Here is a 23,103-nt window from a genome sequence, read left to right as displayed (position 1 = left end):
TGGATAACTCTCTAGAAAAAAAAAAAAAAGGATTAACCCAATGTTGGATTTTGATCTAATGGTATATGTGGTCAGTGTTAGACTTAAATTAAAAAACAGAAAAGTTAAAAGGTGAATATCTTATTTGTCAACACAACTTTGTAAATAATAATTAACACCAAGTATAAATAAATCTGACAACTTCTAAATTTGTTCAAGTAGTAAAAATTTGTCTTATAAAACTGCTAGTATAAGATATTGCCATTCAAATTCATTGGGCTCTTTCTGGATGAGAGCCATAAGATCCCTTTTTAGAAATTACTACATACGTATTTAGTTTTTCTATATATTAGAGAAATTCAACATGTCTATGAATACAGTGCACCTTTAAAGCAGTGTTATTGCTGAATCCTATTATTATATGGGTGTTTAGTACATGCCTTGGGATTTTTTGCTCTAATTTGCATTGAATGTGTGTTTGTTACAATCAAGTTTTACTTGGACTGTGTTTGAATATCAACCCTATCGGATTTGTACTTCATGTTTGGTATCCACATTAGTTATTTCTCTTAAAAGTGTACATAATCCCTGAAATTTAGAAAATAATTTTTATGTCTTACTACATTGAACAAAACATTAATCACAAAACAGATTCCAGACAATGTTCTCAACAACTAAAAGAAGAGCCACAGTTACATTCCCAAATATACATGTTAACTGAGGATTCACAGAACAAGAACAAAGCTAAATAACCATGGTAAATTCAAAGCTTTGTTGTTTTTCTGTTTCGCTGACTCTGTGCTATTTTGACAGAGTAAGAAATACAATTCCATTCCAGAATGACATTTCATTCTTTCTTTCAGTTTTTGAAGTCTTCTTTAAAATAATACACCAGAAGCTGCAGTTCTTTACAAAGCCAAATGTAACTGCTATGCTAGCTATGTATTTGCTGTTTTCACCTAATTTCAGAAATAATCAACAGAAGAAATTTTTTTCACTTGTAAAACACTAAGTATTACAAGACACAGCTATAAATGTTTTATAAATGTTAATTCACTTAATCCTCCAATGTCTCTATGAAAGAAGTGCCCCAGGTATCCCATTTTATAGATGAGGAAAAAGACACAGAGAGGTTGGCTATCTTGCCCATGATGTCCAATGTGGTTAAATTCCAAATCCAAAAATCGAACAAGGGCTATCTGGCTCCAGAGTCAATACTGCTAAGTACTGTGAATGTGGTTAAGAAAGCAAAAACTTGGGGAACCTGGGTGGCTAAGGTAATGATCTCTGGGTCCTGGGATCAAGCCCCACATTGGGGTTCTTGCTCAGCAAGGAATCTGCTTCTCCCTCTCCCTCTGTCCCTTCCCCTACTCATGTTCTCTTTGTAGCACACACTCTCTCACCCTCTCAAATGAAGAAATAAAATCTTTAAAAAAGGGCAAAAACTTCAATGTAATCCTCACCTTTTTCATTTAACTGTTTCTGCACTTTTTAGTTGCTGAATGATAACTGTGCCTTCATCTTTCATTCCCCAAATGGAACAATGGAAATGACTTTATCATCTGGATTCACTCACATTCACTTTTCTGTTCCTAAAATTTGTATTGTATGAAAGATCTTCTAAATATATACAAAGTAAGAATAAGATTTAAAGAAATAAAATGTAAAGAATATAACTTTCTGTTTAGAACCTAGGTTGAGAGCATATAATGATAATTTTTAAATACAGTGATAGTTTGCTTTTTTCTTCCTTAAGGAAGATCCATACAGAATTAGAGAAAGGGAAGTACACAACTCTAGCCCCCTTCCATGTGACACCTAAAGCCATATTTAGCTATCCTGCCCCATCTAGTGGGGAAAAAGAACTAAAAAGCACTAGTAAACTTCAAATCCAGAGGTATTACAGGTTCACTGAAAGACAGAGCTAATCACAGGACTATAAAATGTTTCCCCTCCCCTTGCACATTACCAATATATTACTGAGGTCTTTACCAAATCTCTTTTATCCAATATATAATGTCCATTTTTCAACAAAAGTTTAAAAGGCATACCAAAAAGCTAAAATCACAGTTTGAAGAGACAGAACAAACATCAGAACCACAAGATTTGATAAGATTTTGAAATTGCCCAACTAGCAATTTTTCTGAACTACTAATAATATTCTAAAGACGTTACAGAATAAAAAAACAGACACTATTCAAGAACAGATAGATAATGTAAGCAGAGGATGAAATTTCTAAGTATGAATCAAAAAGAAATGCTAAAGGGGCACCTGGGTGGCTCAGTTGTTAAGCGTCTGCCTTCAGCTCAGGTCATGATCCCAGGGTCCTGGGATCGAGCCCTGCATGGGGCTCCCTGCTCTGGACAGGAGGCCTGCTTCTCCCTCTCCCACTCTCTCTGCTTGTGTTGCCTCTCTTGCTATGTCTCTCTCTGTCAAATAAATAGATAAAATTCTTAAAAAAAAAAAAAAAAGAATGGCTAGAGATTGAAAATGAAGAACATCTTTGATGGACTTATTAGTAGACTGCACATGGGTAAGGAAAGAAACTCTGAGCTTGAGGACATGATAATAGAAACTTCCAAAAAGGTAAGCAAAGAGAAAAGAAATTGGGGGAAAAAAAGAGCAGAATATCCAAGGAGTGTGGGACACCTACAAAAGATATAACATACATGTAATGGGAATATCCGGAGGAAGAGAGTGAGTAACAAACAAATAATAGAACCAATAATGACTGCAAATTTGCTCATATTAATGTCAGACCCCAAGTCAAATAACCAGGAAGCCCAGAGAACCTCAAGCAGCATAAATGCCAAAGAAAAACTACTTCAACTTCAGAAAATCAATAATAAAGAAAAATCTTGAAAGAATCCAGAGTAAGACACCTAAACTATAGAGGAACAAAGATCACAATTACATTTAACTTCTCTTCAGAAGCTACACAGCAAGAGAATGGAATAAAATATTTCAAGTGTTGAGAAAAAACCCACCAACCTAGAAATCTGTATCCTGCAAAATTACCCTTCAAAGTGAAAGAGAAATAAATACTTTCTCAGAAAAGCAAATACTGAGGGAATGTGTTGGTGACAGGTCTATCTTTAAAGCAATTTAATTAAAAAGTTCTTTCAAGAGAAGAAAAATTATAGAGATCAGAGTTTCAAATGTAGATAATGAAAGGAAGAGTGCTGGAAAATAAATAAGTAAAAGTAAAATAAGAATTTTTATTTTTCGTATTCTTAATTGATCTAACTGATCACAGTTTGTTTAAAATGATAATAACAAAATGTATTCAAATATGTATGCATAAATATATATATACTTATAAAAAATGAAATGAATGAAAACAATGATACAAGGTACAGGAGGGAGGAATTAGAAATATTCTGTTGTTAAAAGGTAATTGCCCTACCTGTGAAATAGTATTGTGTTATTTAAAGGGGGACTTGGATTAATCAAAAATTACTGCTGGGATGTTTGGCTTGCTCAGTCAGAAGAGTGTGCGACTCTTGATCTTGGGGTTGTGGGCTCAAGGCCCACGTTGGGTGTAGAGATTACTAAAATAAATAAATAAACTTTTTAAAAAATGTATATTGCCAACACCAAGGCAACAACTAAAATAAGTTTAAAAAAAAGTATAATTAATATGCAAAGAGTGAAATGTAATCATATAAAATGCCCAATTTAGACCAAAAAAATGCAGAGTTGTAGAAGACAAAAGATGAGCAAAAAATACAGTCAACAAACAGAAAACAGTGCCAAATATGGTGCCTATAAATTCAACTATATCTATAATCATTTTAAATATCAGTCCAAAAATACCTATTAAAAGACAGATTGTCAGAGTGGATCAAAACACAATGCCCAACCATATGTTCTCTACCAGAAACCTACTTTAAGCATAAAGACAAATATGATTAAAAGTAAAGTACAGAAAAAGATATACCATGCCATCACTAGTCAAAAGAAAATAAGAATATTTCTATTAATTTTAGACAGAGTAGACTTCAGAGCAAGGAAAGAAATATATAGAGAGATAAAAAGAGTGATAAAAAAGAGATATATAACGAGAGAGAGATATATAACAGAATCAATTGTCAAAAAGAGGTGATAGTCCTTAATGTGTATGTGCCTAATAACAGAACATCAAAATACGTGAGGCAAAACCTGACACAATTGTAAGAACATAGATTAATCCAATATTATAGTTGGAAATTTTAACACCCTTCACCAGAAATGGACAGATCCAGCTGTCAAATATTAATAAATACATAGTTGAACTGAACAGACTATCAATCAACTGGATATAGAGTTGACCCCTGAAAAACATGGGAGTGAGGAGTGCTGACCTCCCACACAGCTGAAAATCCATGTATAATTTTGACTCCCTCGGGGTGCCTGGGTGGCTCAGTGTTTGATTAAAGCCTCTGCCTTCGGCTCGGGTCATGATCCCAGGGTCCTGGGATCGAACCCCACATCGGGCTCTCTGCTCTGTGGGGAGCCTGCTTCCTCCTCTCTCTCTGCCTGCCTCTCTGCCTAGTTGTGATTTCTGTCAAATAAATAAAATATATATAAAAAATAATAATAATAATAATTTTGACTCCCTCAAAACAGCTATTAATAGCTTACTGTTGACCAGAATTCTGACTGATAACATAAAAAGTTGATTAACACATATTCTGTATGCTATATTATATACTGTATTCTTGAGAATAAAGTAAGGTAAAGAAAAAATGTTATTAAGAAATTCATAAGGAAGAGAAAATACATTTGCAGTACTGTATATATTTAAAAAACTGCATATAACTGGACCCATGTAGTTCAAATATGTGTTGTTCAAGGATCAACTGTAATTGAAATCTATGCACTACTTCATCCAAAAACAACAGACTACACATTCTTCACAAGCTCACCCTGGAACATTCATCAAGACAGACCACATTCTGGGCCATAAAATATTAACAATTTTTGAACAATAGAATCATATAGGATCTGCTCTTAGAACACAGTGGAATTAAACTAAGAGTCAATAACAGAAAGATACCTGGAAGTTTCAAAATTCCTGAAGAATAAGCAACATAGTTCTACATAACACATGAGTCAAAGCTGATATCTCAAAGGAAATGTAAAAATATCTTTGAACTAAATGAAAACAAAAACACAACTTGTAAAATGTGTGGAATATAGCAAAAGTATTTCTCAGAGAAATTTATAACATTGAATACATATATTAGAATAAGAGAAAAATCTAAAATCAATCTCCTAAGCTTCCAAAGAAGAGCAAATAAATCCAAAGTAAGCAGAAGAAAAGAAATAAAAATTAGAGAAGATAGCAGTAAAATGACAGCAGTGTGTGTGTGTGTGTGTGTGTATGTGTGTGTGTATTTCAAATAAAATCACTGCATCTCTAGCTAGGCTAAGAAAATAAGAGAGAAAATGCAACTAATTTTATAAATGAAAGAGGGACATCACTGTGTATCCCATGGATATAAAAAGATAATACGGGAATACTATGAAAAACTCTATGATCACAAATGTGATGAACTAGAAGGAATAAACAAATTTCCTGAAAGACACAATCTGGAAAAACTCATATAACAAGAACTAGATTATTTGAATAGGCTTATATCTATTCAATAAATCAAGTCAATAATTAATAGCCTTCCAAAACAGAAAGCACTGGGCCCAGAATAGTTCACTGGTGAGTTATACAAAACATTTATGCAAGCAATTATACCAACCTTCTACATTCTCTTTCAGAAAACAGAAGCAAAGGGAATACTTCCTATCTCATTATATGAAGACACTATTTCCTAAACCAAAGCCAGACAGAGACTTTACAAGAAAACTGCAGACCAATGTCTCTCATGAACACAGATGCAAAAATTCTCAGCAAATATTAGCAAAGTGAAAATGTATAAACCAACAATATATAAAAAGATCTATCACCAAATGAAATTTATCCCCAGTATGTAAACCTGGGCCAACATTTGAAAATCGATTAATGTAATCTATCACATCAATAGGCTGAAAAAGAAAAACCATATGATCATAGAGATAGATGCAGAAAAAGAATTTGCCAATATTAAACATCTATTTATGATTAAAAAAAAAAACTCTCAGCAAACTGGAAATAGAGGGAAACTTACTTAATTTGATAAATTAAAAAAATCTATGTAAAACCTAAAACTAACATCATACTTACTGGTGAGACTTGACGCTTTCCCACTAAAATCAGGAAGAAGGCAAGGCTGTCCCCTCTCACCACTGCTTTTCAATATTGTACTGGAAGTCCTAGCTAATGCAATAAGACAAGAAAAGGAAATAAAAGATACAGATATGGAAAGAAGAAATAAAACTATCTTTGTTCATAGATGACATGACTGTCTCTATAGAAAATCCAAAAGAACAAACAAACAAACAAAAACTCCTGGAACTAATTATGAATTAGAGCAAGGTTGCAGGATATAAGGTTAATATACACAAGCCAGTTGCTTTCCTATATATAACCAATGAACAAGTGAATTTGAGATTAAAAACACAATACCATTCACATTAACACTTAAAAAAATGAAATAAGTTAATCTAAGAATATATTTATAACAACCATATGAGGAAAATGGCAAAACTTTGATGAAAGATATAAAAGAAAAACTAAATAATTGAGAGATATTCCATATTCATGGATAAGAAAATGAATATTGTCAAGATGACAGTTTTCCCAACTTATCTAGAGATAAGTTCTCTAGTCATTCTCAGTCAAAATCCCAGGAAACTATTTTTATATATTGTAAAATTGATTCTAAAGTTTCTAACAAGAGCCAAAAGACCCAGAATAGCCAACTCAATATTGAATGAGTAGAACAAAGTTGGGTGGACTAACATTACTTTACTTCCAGATTTATTAAAGTGACAGTAATTAAGATAGTGTGGTATTGTTGGAAAAAATCAAATAGGTCAATGGAACAAAAACAGACCCGCATAAGTATAGTTAACTGGTCTTTGACAAAGAAGCAAGGCAATACAATGGAGCAAAGTTAGTCTAGTCAACAAATGGTGCTGGAAAGACTGTAAAAAAGTGAATCTAAACACAAATCCTTCATAAAAATTAACTCAAAATGGATCACTGATCTAAATGTAAAATGTGAAACCTAAAACCCCGAGAAGATAATGTACAAGAGAAACCTACATGACCTTGGGGATAGTGATGGTTTTTTAGATGCACCTTCAAAAATATAATTCATGAAAGAAATAATTGATAAGCTGGATTGCATTAAAATTAAAAACTTCATCTCTGTGAAAGACAATATCAAGCAAATGAGAAAACAAGTCAGACTGTTAGAAAGTACTTGCAAAAGACGTATCTGATGAAGTACTGTTATCCAAAATATATAAAAAACACTTACAACTTAACAATAAGAAAATTAACAACCTGATGTAAAAATGGACAGAAGACCTTAATGGATAGCTTACCAAAGACACACAGATGGCAAGTAAGCATATGAAAAGATGTTCAACATGTAGTCAGGGAAATGCAGACTAAAAAAATGAGATGCTACTACATGCCTATTAGAATGGTCAATATCTAAAATGGCCAAAGCGCCAAAATGTTGAACAGGAACTTTCATTAATTGCTGGTGGGAATGCAAAATTGTTAGCTCTTTTGGAAGACAGTGACAGTTTCTTAAAAAACTAAGCACATTCTTACCATATCAGCAATCGTACATTTTGGTATTTACCCGAAGGAGTTAAAAACTGTCCACACAAACACCTACACACAGACATTTATGGAAGCTTTATTCATAATTACCGAAAACTTGAAAGCAACTTGAAAGATATCTTTCAATAGGTGAATGGATAAATAAACTGTGTTACATTCAGACAATGGTATATTATTGAGCACTAAAAAGAAAAGAGCTATCAAGCCATGAAGGACATGGAAGAAACATAAATGCATATTACCAAGTGAAAGAAGTCAATCTGAAAAAACTACACCTGTATGATTCCAACTATATGACATTTTGAAAAAGGCAAAACTATGGAAACACTAAAAAGATTAGTGGTTGTCAGGATTTAGAAGAGAGTTAAGGATGAATAGGTGGAGCACAGAGGATTTTTAGGGCATGAAATTATTTCACAAGATACTACACTGGTAAATACATGTTATGATACATTAGCCAAGATCCACAGAAAGTACAACCCAAAAACGAACCCTAATGTGAACTCTGGACTTCGAATGGCAATGATATGTTAATATAGGTTCACCCATTACAACAAGTGTACTGGATTGGTGGGGACTTTGATAGTAGAAGAGGCCATGTGTGTGTGTGTTTGATAGTAGAAGAGGCCGTGTGTGTGTGTGTGTTTGTGCACATGTGTCTACCCACAGGGGTACATGGAAACTGTCTACTTTCCACTCAATTTTGCTCTGAACCTGTAACAGCTCTAAAAAATAAAGTGTATTAATGAATAATTTTAAAAAGACAATAAACACTCAGATAACCCAAATGTTAAAACTCTTAGAGATTTTAAAACATCTATTATAACTATGAAACACTCGATCCAACAATTTCATGACATATTTTCTTTTTAAGGCGTATCTTACATTCACCAAGACAGACTATATGCTGGGCCATAAAATAACTCTCAATAAATATACATGCAATGAGATGATATCAAGTTCATTTTCAGAGGAAAACAGACATCTACACTGGAAACTAGGAAATCTTGTGAGGGAATTAAAGAAAAGCAAAATAAATGGAAAATTATACCATATTCAGGAAATGGAAAACTCAATGTTTGTTAAAATATGGATTCTCTTCATTTTGATCTGGAGCTTAAATAAAATTCCAATTAAAACCAAATTCCCTTTAAATGAAAACTCAATTTAATTTTAAACATTGACAAACTTATTCCAAAATTCAGATAGAATGCCAATAACCTAAAGAAGCTAACACAATGTTTACAATGAATAAAAAAGTAAGGGCATTTACCCCACCTAATATCAAAATTTTCTATTAAACTACAGTAATCAAGACAGTTTGGCATTAGTAAAAATATAGACAAATCAATAGAATAGGATAATAGTTGAGTAATAGATCTACTCATATGTAGTCAACTGATTTTTGACATAGAAATTACAGCAATCCAATGAGTGACTGGCAAGTCTTCTTTGTAAAGGATGAAGTGGATATCCTTGTCTAAAAACAATCAACATTGACTTTTACCTCATACCATACACAGATATTAACTCAAACTGTGGTATAACCTATGTGTAAAACCTAATATTACAATATATCTGGTAACAGGAGAACATTTTTGTAATTTTGGTGTAGGTAAATGTCTCTTAGAACACAAAAAGTGTAAAACATAACAACAAAATTGACAAATTAAACTTTATCAAAATGAAAAGCATTTACTCTTTATTAGGCACTATTAACAAAATAAAAAGGTAAGCCACATGCTGGAAAAGTATTTGCCAAACTCTTATCAGACAAAGTATGAAGGATTTATTAAAAGAAAAACTCTTAAAACTCCATAATCAAAATATAGCAGCCATTTTTTTTTAAATGGGCTAAAGACACCTCACAGAAGATCCAGAAATGGCCAATGAGCACCTAAAAAAATGCTTGACTTCATCAGCTATGAGGGAAATGTAAACTAATACCACAGTGAAATGCTACTCTACAACCACTGAGAGTGGCTAAAATTTAGAAGACTAACCATGTCAAGGCTTGGCAAGGACACAGAGCAACTGAAACTTTCATTCACTACTGGAAAGAGTGTAAAAATGACTTAATGCCACTTTGGACGTTAATTAATTAATTCCACAGTTAAATAGTTTCTTTGATTTTTAAAGTTAAATATGCACTACCAAATAACCAAAGCATTCCATTTCTCGGTATTCAGCTAAGACAAACAAAAATAAATGCCCACACAAAATGTATGCATGAATGTTCATAGCAGCTTTATATGCAGTAGCCAAAATCTAGAAATGCTCCAAATGCCCACTAACAGAATGAATGGATGAACAAATTGTGGTTTACTCATATATTAGAATGCTGTTCAGCAATTTTTAAAAAAGCAAAATAATGATATATATGAGACACGGATAAGTGTTAAGAACATTATGCTGAATGATGAAAGCCGAGCTAAAGAAAGTATAGTCAGTATCATTCTGTATATTATATTTTTAGAAAAAATAAATATGCTATAGTGATTAAAAAGTAAATTAGTGATTACTTGAGAGAAGAAGACAGGAATTACAAAAATCCATGAGGAAATTTTGGGTGTGATGGCCATGTTTATTTTCTTGATGATGATGATGGTTTCAGAGGTGTAAACACATTTCACAACTGATCAGATGGTATACTTTTAATATTTGCAATTTATTGTACTTCAGTTATATCTCAATAAATAGATCTTTAAAAATCTCAAGTGTTATTAGCTAAATGCATCTAGACTAGGAAAAGTGGGTAAATGGGAAAGCTACCTCCATCCTGTTTTGTTGTTCTATAGGAAAAACATGTCTACTAACATCATTTTTTAAAAAGCATATGCTCAAAAAATATACATAGTATAAAGATACACAAGCATCACAAAGTGATAATCAAATTCTTACTGGAATATTGGAGATAGTTATTGATATAGATATATAGATAAAGATAGATATAGATATACAGATAGATATAAAGATATAGATAATAGTTATTAAAACCTTAAGGTAAGTTTTCTGGGCTTGTAAAAAATTATTATCCATTGATTTCTCCCAAGAAAAATGAATGCCAAAATCATTCTGAGAAGTTTGAAAAAAATGAAAAATTTCATCAACAAGCTTTTCCACTTAAATTGTCATTATATTCTTCTCATTGCTTCAAAAGAAATAATCTGCCCAAAGATAGAAAATTGTTGGAAATATAATAGACTTGTAATAACCTGCTTTGATAATTAAAAAAGAAAAAAGACTGAAATAGCAATGTTTTGAAAACTTGAGTTATAATGGCTACAACTTGATATTTAGTAAAGAAATTTCCCTGTTTAAAAGACTACAAAAGTAATTTTATTGACAAAAAATGCAGGCAATGTAGTTATTTTTTTAATTTAGCTTTTCCTCACATCTTTGAAGTATATTATCAAGCTAGAAAAAAAAAAAAAAGGTAATGGATTAGTGTTGGTTAGACATTTTGTGCTTGCTTTAAAGTATTCATATGCCCAGACCATGTTTCCCTTGCTGGGTTCTGTACCCAGGTGCTACCTGCTTAGAGAGGGAAAATTTATCTAATCTCCACAAGATACCTGGTACACAAGCACTAGCCTAGGAACCAAGTACTACATTTATAAGACAGAAAGACTGTATAAAACCTTGGACTGCGACATGGGTCACAATTGCTCTCTCATATCAAAATGTGTAAGAATATTTGACATGTCATAGTAGTAAGATGATAAAAAAATAAATAAGAAGAAGAAAACTATATAGTAATACATAATTAAACTAACACATAATATATAACTTTATATTCACATATAATTAATACTAGTATTATAAGCACTTTACATTCATGAGCTTTTTTTAAAAATATATATACTTACTAGGGAGATTACGTTACAATTCCTATGTGATGAATGAGAAATTAAAACTTACATAAAGTAAAAATAAATAAATAATGAAACTTAGAGTAATTACATAGAGAAATATAGTTAAGCCATTCTGGAATTCAAAACCAGATTTTTCTGATTCTATAATCCATTTTTATATTCATTCCACTATGCTGAAATTAAATGATCTGAATTATGACTCTGTATATTGGTTTTGGCATTTTCATATAAACTAACTTGTCATACTTAAAAAAAATATTTTTTTAATTTGCTTTTATCCATTTGACGTTGAATTCTTAGAAGTCTTCAGACTGTAATTCAAATATGGCCACATTTAGCATTTTTTGCTACAACAGTACCATTCCATAGATGTAGGATAATACAGAGATTATAGAAATGAAACTACATACTAAACAGATTTGCATCTAAATTGGAATGACACTATTTCCAAAGAAAGGATATTTTCAATTTTCAGAATAATGTATCAGTGATCTTTTTATATCATCTTCACCATTACAACTGCTTATCAAACACTAAAACAATGCATATATGGCACCATTCCTATCTCTTATCATTTTTAGTTTAATTTCTACACATTCACTTGCAGAAATTCAAAAGTCTAGATAAATACCATAATGGAAAACAAAATGAAAAGAAAATATATGAGTAAATTTTTAGACAAAGATGCATTAACATCATATTCAGATAAGATGAACTAATTTCACAAAAGGAGTCAGAAAGTTTTACTGTGATTTTAAAATCTGTGTTTGAGGGGCGCCTGGGTGGCTCAGTGGGTTAAAGCCTCTGCCTTCAGCTCAGGTCATGATCTCAGGTTCCTGGGATTGAGTCTGCATGGGGCTCTCTGCTCAGCAGGGAGCCTGCTTCCTCCTCTTTCTTTCTGCCTGCCTCTCTGCCTACTTGTGATCTGTCTGTCAAATAAATAAATAAAATCTTAAAAAAAAAATAAAATCTGTGTTTGAATTACTTCTTTTCCTCATATTCTTTTTTCAAGTGGGTAAGACTAAATTGTTTTTGAAATTTATATACCTATACAATAATATAATTTAAGAAATAAGACAAGTTTTATGTATGACAATTATTTGAATAGAGTGATAAAGATAAACCTTATAGTGAAATACCCGCATTTATTTACTTTTTCAAAACTAATTACACATCATATTGAATAAATGGTTTTTTTTAATTCCATAGGGTTTCATGAAAATCTAAGATGAAAAACAGCATAATAAACTTATTTTTGCTACTCACTGTCACAATTACTAAAGAATTCATTAATGAGTCTTCTAAAATTATTTTTCTTAATAGTTTAGCAGTTTTTCCAAATAAACAGCTAGAGTTACTCCAGGATTTAGAATGTGGCTTATGGATTAGAAAATTAAGAATTAATCAAGGAATATATATAGTAATCTTTTCTCCTAGTACATCTGTCCTTGTTAATTTACTAGAAGCCCATTGGCCAGAAAGTTTCTGGTTAGCAGTTATGAAAATATATGGAAATATTTTGGGGAAATCATTTTTATATATTCTAGGAGTTGATACTGTTATCAGCCTATGAAACACAGAGGCTATTATTACATGTTTTAAAATATGTAACATCAGATTCGATGATTTGTTTTGAAAAAAGAATGTATTTTGATAGTCTAAAACTGTAATTCAAAAACTCAAAACTGCACCCCAGTGAGCATGAGTGTAGTATATGGGAAAGAAAGTGGAGTACAGTCTGTGCATGGGGGATGGTATGGGGATGACAAAGGAAGCCCTGTCTGAAAAAGACATTTAATCAACATGTACATATAACAAATATCTTTCAGGGTGGTAAATTTTGAGAATATTAATAATTAATTTATATTTTTAAGAGATATTAATTAATGTTAATTTTTTCTCTTCTGTATTTCTTTTTTTAAAAAGAATTATTTTATTTATTTATTTGGGAGAGAGAGTGTATGCAAGCATGGGGAGAGGGGCGGGGCAGAGGGAGATCTCAAGCAGACTCCATGCTGCACTGAGCATGGAGCCAGACACGGGGGCTTGATCCCACAACCTCGAGATCATGACCTGAGCCAATATCAGGAGTCAGATGCTAAACCAATTGAGCCACCCAGGCACCCCTTCTGTATTTCCTCTTTATATATTCTCACCATTTATGATGAACAAAGTTTAATCTTAATTTCCATTGCTTAAGGTCCAGAAGGTCTGTAACTATGTATAGCAATAGACTAAGTGAATATATGAAATGAAACCATCCACTGATATAGTTCATTCATAAATTATTCATTTACGTTGCCAGAAAATAAGGTTGTGTGTATTACGAAAGCAAATTTAGTCTGTGCAACTGATGTTTGTAATTTAATTTTAAAATAGAACTTTGGGACTCCTGGGTGGCTCAGTGGGTTAAGCCTCTGTCTTCGGCTCAGGTCATGATCTCGGGGTCCTGGGATAGAGTCCCGCAATGGGCTCTCTGCTCAGCGGGGAGCCTGCTTCCCCCACCCCCGCCTGCCTCTCTGCCTACTTGTGATCTCTACCTGTGTGTCAAATAAATAAATAAAATCTTTAAAAAAATAAAATAAAATAGAACTTTGCTAGACTCAAAATTAAGTTAATTTCTTTACAATATTCATCAAATAAATAAATATTTATCACTTGTGTATAATCAATACATGATATTGGAAGATCTGAGAGTATGTTATTATATATTGCTGAATGAGTTTATCATTTAATTTAGTATGATATAATGTGTTAAAAACATTTTGTATGGAGTCAAAGGCTTAGGTACACACAGGTTGAAAAAAGTCAGAAGCAAAACCTCAACTGAAAGTGTGACAAATGTTAATTATATTTAAAATTATGCCACAGTTTATGTATACAAGTACAGGAATGTAATATCCTCCTGTACCAAATGTACATTGTTCTTTCTATGAAAAATACTATCTGTGTCTATGTGTTATATTTACTAACAACCAAATACAGAAAATCTTCCATGTTAATCTTGCCTATTAATTTGTACTATAATGCAGAGCTTTACTTTATTATACTTTGAAAAATAAATTATGCAGAAATTGTATAAAAGCAGATCACAGTACAGAATATTATCTCAGGAGTGAATCCCTTTACGGGATCAGGATTCAGGTCTGTTTGTTCTGTTAATAACTGACTAAATGAAAATTAAAGGACAAACTACCAAATCCAATGATGGAAGGATTAAAAAAAAGAATGTGATTATGATTCATTGGTGAATTATGATTAAAAGGAAACTTTTTACTACAACCTTCATATTATTAAACAAGTGATTTTTAAAAATATACATTCAGCTTTCGCAATATGACCTCTATTTTATACCTTGGAAATGTTAACAAAGAACAGAGAAAGGCAGAATATCTGACTTGTACATTTCCCTAAATTAATCTCCCAGGAAAGGAAGTGAAGAAAATGTTCTTTTCTCCAAAGAAAATAATGCAAAGTACCAAGAGTAAAGCCATTTGCCCTTCGCAGGAGAATAGCCTGCCTGTGTTCAAATCAACCAATCTCTATAATGTTTCCCAGTTCTTACAGCCATCATTGTCTACTCATTCTCTTACTGAACAATAAAAAACATCACCGCTACACCCGCAGGAGAAGAAAGTAGGTCACCCTTTCGTTTTCCACGTCGCTTTATAACGTATATTGATGTTACTGTTATTAACACAGTTCACCTGATTTAACGATATTCAACGTCAAATAAACTTTGATTTATTTTTACCTCAAAAACTTCTTCATCCAGAATCCTTGTTCCAAAAACCGTGATTCCGTTGGTGTCAACGATTGCTCTCTCACTTCTATCAAGTGGTTTTGTGGTTTTCTTCTTACAATCAACAATCATTGTCACAGTTTTCTTCTCCACGCTGATTGCTACCCGATGCCACCTAAAAAAGCCAAGTTATTCTTTTGTAGGCTTCAAAGACATTGTTGTCATCATCATTCAGGTTAAAAATACGATGTACTTTAAATTGTGAAAGTGAGCTGAAATTGTACAAAATGTAGGCTCATTTTTTAATCAGTCCATTAACAGGTGACTACTTACTATTTACCCAGAAGAGTATTAGGTACTAAAAAGGACACAAACAGTATAAAATTCACATCAGGGGTGGCTGTCTATGCTGATAACGAAGTACCCATCCTTTGGTTCACTTTGTGTGGTTGTAACAAAAGCTTAATCTCATCATGTCCTGATGACTGTATTTGATAGAGATCAGGGGTGGGATACGTGGTAAGTAATAGTTTCTATGTACGTAAATGCTTTCTTCCGAATGGAATTCCACTTAATTTTTTTTTTTCTCTAGAGATCCCCTGAGATAAACTCTAAAAGGGTATGTCTACTAACTGAATGACTGCTCCATCTGGAACAACTGAACGTCCTAATTGTACAACACAATGTGCTTCTCTGTCCTTATTCACATTTATTTCAAGTGCTTTCGTTTTCTTTTTCCACTTTAATTTCAAGACAGTTATAGATCACTCCTATGGGCAGGATCCAAAACTGAGACACAATATTTCTCCTTCTTTCCAGAGTTGGCAGGAAGTGGGAGCACTGAAAGAAAGCATAGTCAGCGCATGTGTGGAGTGAGAGTCTCCATTCACGGGGAAGCTACTGCTTCAGCTAATTCAGGGCGGCGATGACAGGCTTCAGGGGTAGACATGGTCAGCCCTTTGGAACATATAAACCCTAATCTTACTGTAAAATGGTGGATTTTATTAACAATATCTGGTGCTAACATAAACCACTGAGTGAGGCTCACTTGGATTTTGCAAGCCACTCTGGTTTATATTTTATTTTTTTTTCCAAATGAAAAATTCTAGATTAATATTGCAGAAGTGTCTAGGACTACATCCATAAAATAAAGTACCCAAAAAATTGCAGGAGCCTTCCTAAATGTCTTTCATGTGACTTGGCATGGCTACTGATGAGGACCAAGTATATTTCCATATATACTTAATCTTTGGTCTTTCCATAGCACATTCAACTAGTATAGGCGTCTGCTTAGTTTGAATTGCACAAAGATTTATTTTGGAGCCACCTAATACTGTGAGAGTAAAATTTACACGTATTTCTGCCAAGAAGCCTGTGTCTTAACTTAAACCATCTCCACCGTTGTACGTATGTGCTTTTCATTAACAGAAAATAAAAATGATTTCCATTGTTAAAAGCTGATTAGGACTCTGAACTTGATCTTACTGTTGATTAATTTCAGCTCGGATGATAATGATACATCATAATCATGGTTTTAAAATGCTAAACCATCCCTAAGTTTTAGAGTCATTCTTAATCCCTTTTTCATATGCTTTACATGCCCATTATCGGAAAATCCTTCTATTCAACGTATACACAGAATCCAATGTCTCTTGACTTTACCCAATCTGCAAGTTCTCTCATCCAGACTCCTAACTAGTCTCTGCCTCCACGCTCATGCAACCGGAGTAACCATTTATTTTATCTTTTTTTCCTTACCTAGAGTGTTCATTTTTAAAAACGTTTTAACATCTTAATTTTATTTTTTTCAGTGCTCCAAGATTGTTTATGCACCACGCCCAGTGCTCCACACAATATGTGCCCTCCCTAATTCCTCAAGGCTCACCCATCCCCCCATACCCCTCCCTTCCAAAACCCTCAGTTCGTTTCCCAGAGTCCACAGTCTCTCATGCTTCGTTTTTCCCTCTGACTTCCCCAATTTACTTCTCCTTTCCTTCTCTTAATGTCCTCCATGTTATTCCTTATGTTCCACAAATAAGGAAAACAGTGTGGAGATTCCACAAAAAATTAAAAACGGAGTGACCATTTTAAAATACAACTCCAGCAATTTCACTACTGGGTATTTACCCCAAAGATACAGATGTAGTGAAAAGAAGGGGCACATGTACCCCAATGTTCATAGCAGCAATGTCCACAATAGCCAAACTGAGGAAGGAGCCTCATGAGATGCCCTTCAACAGATGAATGGATAAAGATGTGGTTCATATATACAATGGAATATTACTCAGCCACCAGAAAGGATGAATACCATCATTTGCATCAACGTGGTTGGAACTGGAGGAGATTATGCTAAGTGAAATAAGTCAAGCAAGAAAGACAATTATCGTATGATTTCACTCATATGTGGAACATAAGGAATAGTGCGGAAGACATTAGGAGAAGGAAGGGAAAAATGAAGGGGGTGAAATCAAAGGGGGAGATGGACCATGAGAGACTATGGACCCCAGGAAACATACTTGGGATTTTAGAGGGGAGGGAGTGGAGGGATGGGTGAGCCTGGTGGTGGCTATTAAGGAAGGCACGTATTACATGGAACACCGGGTGTTATATGCAAACAATGAATCATGGAACCCTACATCAAAAACTAATGATGTGTTGTACGGTGACATACAGTACATAACATAATAAAATAAAAAGAATACAAATCAGGTCAAGTCTCTGCCTTGCTAAAAACCATCTGATATTCCTAGTAAAAAGCTGAAGTCCTTACTCTGTTTCACAGGGGTGTGCCCTGGCCCTCTGACCTCACACCCACTTTCTGCTTTCTCGCTGCCTGCACAAGAGCCACAGTGCTGCGTCTTTACCATTCTTTGCATGTGTTCTTCACTCTGCCAGAAACATTCTTCCTCCATAGCCCCACATGGTCCACTCCTTCACGTCCAACATGCCTTTGCTCAATGCAACCATATCAAAGGATATTCTATTGAAAACAGTATACCCTTAATATTTTACCTTGATATTTACCCTGATATTTTCATATTGTCACTTTTCGTATTAACTAATAAGGACAGTTTGTAAATTGCTCATAAATCTTAGTTTTTCCTTCCACAGAGGTGAAGTTTTCTCCATGGTCCTGACAAGGATACACTGAGTGTGGGTATATATATTTTTTTCCCACCTACACTGCTATTTCCATCTTACACCTATAACTAAGTGTCATATTTCAGATAAGGCTAGTTTTAGAAGCCTAGATTCAGCAATAAAATACCAAGTAAAATTTTTTTAAGATTTTATTTATTTATTTGTGAGAGAGAGAAATAGCAAGAGAGAGCACAAGCAGGAAGGAGAGGGAGATGCAAGTACCCTCCGAGCAGGGGGCCCAGTGCGGAGCTCGACATTAGGACCCTGAGTCGAAGGCTGATGCTTAACTGACTGAGTCATCCAGGTGCCCCACCAGGTAAATTTAATACACATTTATTTGTATTTAGCTGCTCCCTAAGTGAAAAGCAATATTCACAATGCAGAATTTAGAGTCCAGCATGATTTTCAGAAGAGTATGACAATTACTAGGTAGTCTAACTATCTAAGTTCAAATCCTACTTCTGCCACTTTGGAAATATATCACCTCAGGAAAGTCACTTAAGCTTTCTGTACCTCAGTCCACTTTTCTGTAAAATGGGTTTATTAACATTATTTTCTTCAAAGAGTGAAAAATTAAGTGAATTGACTATGTATAAAGTGCTCCAAACAGTATATAGCACAGATCAAGCATTATAAAAAGCTTCTTATGATTGTCAGTATTAACATGCTTAATAATAAGTAAATCAAAGCAGGTCATTCCTCTGCTCAAAAAGTCTACAGTGAGTTGCATTTTACTCCAGACAGAGTACAGAATGCTTATAGCCATCTACAAAGTGTTATACCCTTTGGCCTCCCATGGCTTCTCCATCCTCATCATTCCACTCTGCTCCTGCCATGCTGGTATCCTTGACATTGCTTAGACCAAATCAGTCACACCTGGAATCAGAGGCTGTGTATTTGCTTCCCCTCCTCCTGGAATAGTATATACTTTTAGTTATCGACAGGGCATGCACCCCAAATTCGTCACCAGTCACCTTCTTCTACCTTTTTTTTTAGGTCAGAGTTGGGAAGTGACCTTTTTTTTTTTTTAAAGGTTTTTATTAATTTATTTGACAGAGAGAGACACAGCAAGAGAGAGAACACAGCAGGGGGAGTGGGAGGGAGAGAAGCAGGCTTTCCACTGAGCAGGCAGCCCAATGCGGGGTTCGATCCCAGGACCCTGGGATCCTGACCTGAGCCGAAGGCAGACGCTTAGTGACTGAGACACTCAGGTGCCCCATTCACCAATCACCATCTTAGTGAGATTTTCCCTGATCTCACTCCTTAAAATTGCACCCTCCATCACGATTCCCTATCCTCTCCACTGCTCTATTTCTTTCTCTCTCACTTATCACCACCTGATATGCTCTTTATTCATATATATATATATATATTTTTTTAATTGGACATCACTTGTCTACCCAGACTGCAAAAGAAACTATGTAAAATTAGGTATGTTATGTTTCATTCACTGCTGTGTCTCCAAGCTCTAGAAAAACTGCATCACACTTCATGAATATTTCTTGAATGATTAAATGAAATTATTGCTTTCAATACAGCTATAACATTGGATTATTATATTACTTACTTCCCATCAGCAATGTTAACAGTTCTGAAGAGGGGATAGTCTTCTGGGGCAGGTTTTCCAGTGTGGTCTTCAAACAGGAAAACAGGTGATCTCCCAACCTCAACACCAATTTGCTGAATACCGTGCTCATTATATATAGATAAAAGGAAAGACTGAATTCCTTTTTTGGGTTTTATTGTAAATAATATTGAAAAATCTTCTGGAAAATTTCCTCCTGAGAAGAGAAAGCCAAATGGTCAAAAATTACAAATTCCCAAATTATTCCTGGATCACCCTATTTTTTTTTTAACTTTGTAGGTGGCCGTAATAAGTCATGTAAATTCAAACAGTCATAGCAATTCAGATTAAAAAAACAAATGGGAAGGAGATGATAATAAGCTATCTCTGCTATAACTGCCCAACCTATGTTCAAACTTTAGAGCCACTCATTTAAAGCACAATGATTATGTAAAATGAAATTCAAAGTTAGGAAACAAGATTGACCATGGTGTCAGTGCAATATTAAATATACAAGAAGAACTTTTAAAATATGAAAGTACCACTTTTGGTATAAGATTTGTATTTTCATCCTTGTCTGATCTGTGGCACCCTTTCTTTAAAGAAAGCGCTCTAAGAACACAATATATGAAGGTACTTAAGTCATCCCTCAAAAGTTAAGGAATTTCTGATCAGCTTTTCCTATCACACAAAAGGCAGTTTCACGAATAAAAAGCTTATGTCATTATACATCATAATCGTTAGATACTTGGTTAATTTTATTCTAAATTCAAGAGGATTATCTCTTTTTTTTTTTTTCTTTTTTTTCTCCTCTTACCATCATACTCCAAATATCCAGAATGGGGCCAAATCTACACAAGTGCTTAGTAAGTATTTATTAAATAAATATGTCAGTTAAATGATTATCACAAATATATCTCAGATAGTTAAGCAATGTCTACTCATATATTTTTATAAAAACATTGCATATTAAATTCCACATTTTATTCTTCAAAAATACTTTTACATATATATCTTACTATCCTGGAATATAAGTAAAGCAGGCATTATTGTTTGAAGAAGGAGATTATTTCAGTTAAAAAGTTTTCCATATGCAGAAGTGGACTATCTGTGCATGTGTGTTCAGAGATATCTGGGCCAGGAACATCCATATTCAAGCCATTCATTCTAAATTCTACTCTACATGGTAAAAATACTATGAATATGACTGCCATAGATTTCAAATTCAAAAGATTATATTAGACAAGCAACTCCGCTTCCAAGAATTTATTGAAATAGGAATAATGCTTATGTGTAAAGATATGTTATGTCAATCCACCAGAACACTACTTATAGTCCTAAAATATTAAAATGGCCTACAAGTGTTGGGACTGGCTAAATAAAATATAAAACACCTATATAGCATAAGTAGCCACTTAAAGTAGTAGGAAACATTTTATGAAATTGAAATGATTTAAAATGTGGAAATTAAATAAGAGTATGTCATAGAGAAAGCAGTCACTTAATGTTAACTATTTAGTTCTGTAATATCTATTTATATCTGTATCTATATCTATATCTTTATCCATATCTATCTATATCTAGATAAATAGATTTCTCCAAACTAAAAAGTATTTATGTTTATTTAAAACTCTTATTTTTAATTTTTAAAATAACTTATCAAACAACTTTGGTATATCACAAATAGGTCATAAAAGCTTTGCTATCACAGGAAAAATAAGATAACTGTATATATATAGTTATATAACTATATATATAGCATTATAACTATATAACTTTATATATACATAGTTTTGTTTCATTTAAGTGTCATAAAGACATCTAATTTTATATTTCTGTAAATCAACAGAAGGAAAATAATCATATAAATAAAATGAAAAGGTAATAAAACACATAAATTAATAAAGCAAGTTTTACCTGCTTATACTATAAATAAAAATCTAGGTAATTTAGCCTGTTATTGAAGAAGCTCCATAGAAAATAAACTTTTTCTTCAAATAAGTAACTCAGAATGTTAAAAATTACAGGAGTTCTTTCCCTAGATGTACATTATTCAAATGTCTCCTACACCGAAAAAAAAAAGCTAAAATATTGTGAGTTAAGGGAAAACAATATTTTTTCATTTTCACAAAAATATTATGAATTAATGTCTGCATAGACACATTTAAGGAAAAAGGAATTTTCAGAAAGAATATATTCATATAAGACTGAATAGATTATAGAAAATTCTAATCAATCATCCAATTTGTACAGCACAACTTTTGAAATTATCAGCTGCTAACCACACTAACGAGCAAAGTCTTTCAATTACAGAAGTATTTCCCAATTTAAAATTAGTCAATAAGATTTTAATTATAATCTTTAAGTTATAACCTTTAAAAAAGAAAACTTAGTTACCTAAAGAATCATGACTTGATGTCAAAATATTCAGTCTAACCTAGGCACCCCACCTTAGTTTCTTCCCTATAAGACATTAAACAAAGTTGTCCATAACTGACTAAATGTGTCAGAAAGGATTCACTATGGTATTAATTCAACAACAGAAATGTAACCACTTACTATAAGAAATGTTATCTAAAATAACAGTGATCCGTATACATGATAAAGTAAAATGTGAAATTTTTCAACTTAAATATGTTTTGAAATATACAAATGCAAACTAAAAATAAAGCATCTCTCTGTTGGATGACTTTTGTTAAAGAAAGAAATGCTATTAATACTTTTGATATGCATGTATACATAAATTATATACATGAAATAATCATAATTCACACTGAATGTATCAAGTTCAATAGTGATTCTTAAAATGGTCTGTAGTATCAATAGATAATGCATGCATGAATAAATTTTATGTGAAAAAGGCACAAAAATCTATTATTTGATTTTAATTTTTTTTTAAAAGATGTGGTTACTAGATTTCCATGTGGAATATGTCTCCCTTTAACTAAAATCCTTTTTGGATATAGCTTGGTGATCAGCAAGATTTTGAAAATGAGGAGGGAAGGTCGTTTTTTGCATAGTGGGAAAGCTCACTTTAGTTTAAAAGAGGCAGGGACTGTCTCTCAGCCTCACATCATTTACTGGTTC

The 23,103-nt window shown here is 33.1% G+C and overlaps 1 protein-coding gene across 1 annotated transcript in view; it reads right to left on the bottom strand.

The window, feature by feature from the left end:
* The window catches only part of COL11A1 (collagen type XI alpha 1 chain), a 195,472-nt gene that overhangs the window by 148,788 nt on the left and 23,581 nt on the right, over positions 1-23,103 (bottom strand). The window contains exons 3-4 of the mRNA XM_080802136.1: positions 20,020-20,233; positions 15,324-15,486 (exon numbers count right to left, since the gene is read on the bottom strand). Coding sequence (XP_080658262.1) covers positions 15,324-15,486; positions 20,020-20,233 — 377 coding nt within the window. The remainder of the gene's footprint in view (positions 1-15,323; positions 15,487-20,019; positions 20,234-23,103) is intronic.

This window comes from Martes martes (assembly GCF_963455335.1).
Source record: "Martes martes genome assembly, chromosome: 4".
Lineage (NCBI taxonomy): Eukaryota > Metazoa > Chordata > Mammalia > Carnivora > Mustelidae > Martes > Martes martes.
This window is presented reverse-complemented; position numbering and strand designations above follow the sequence as displayed.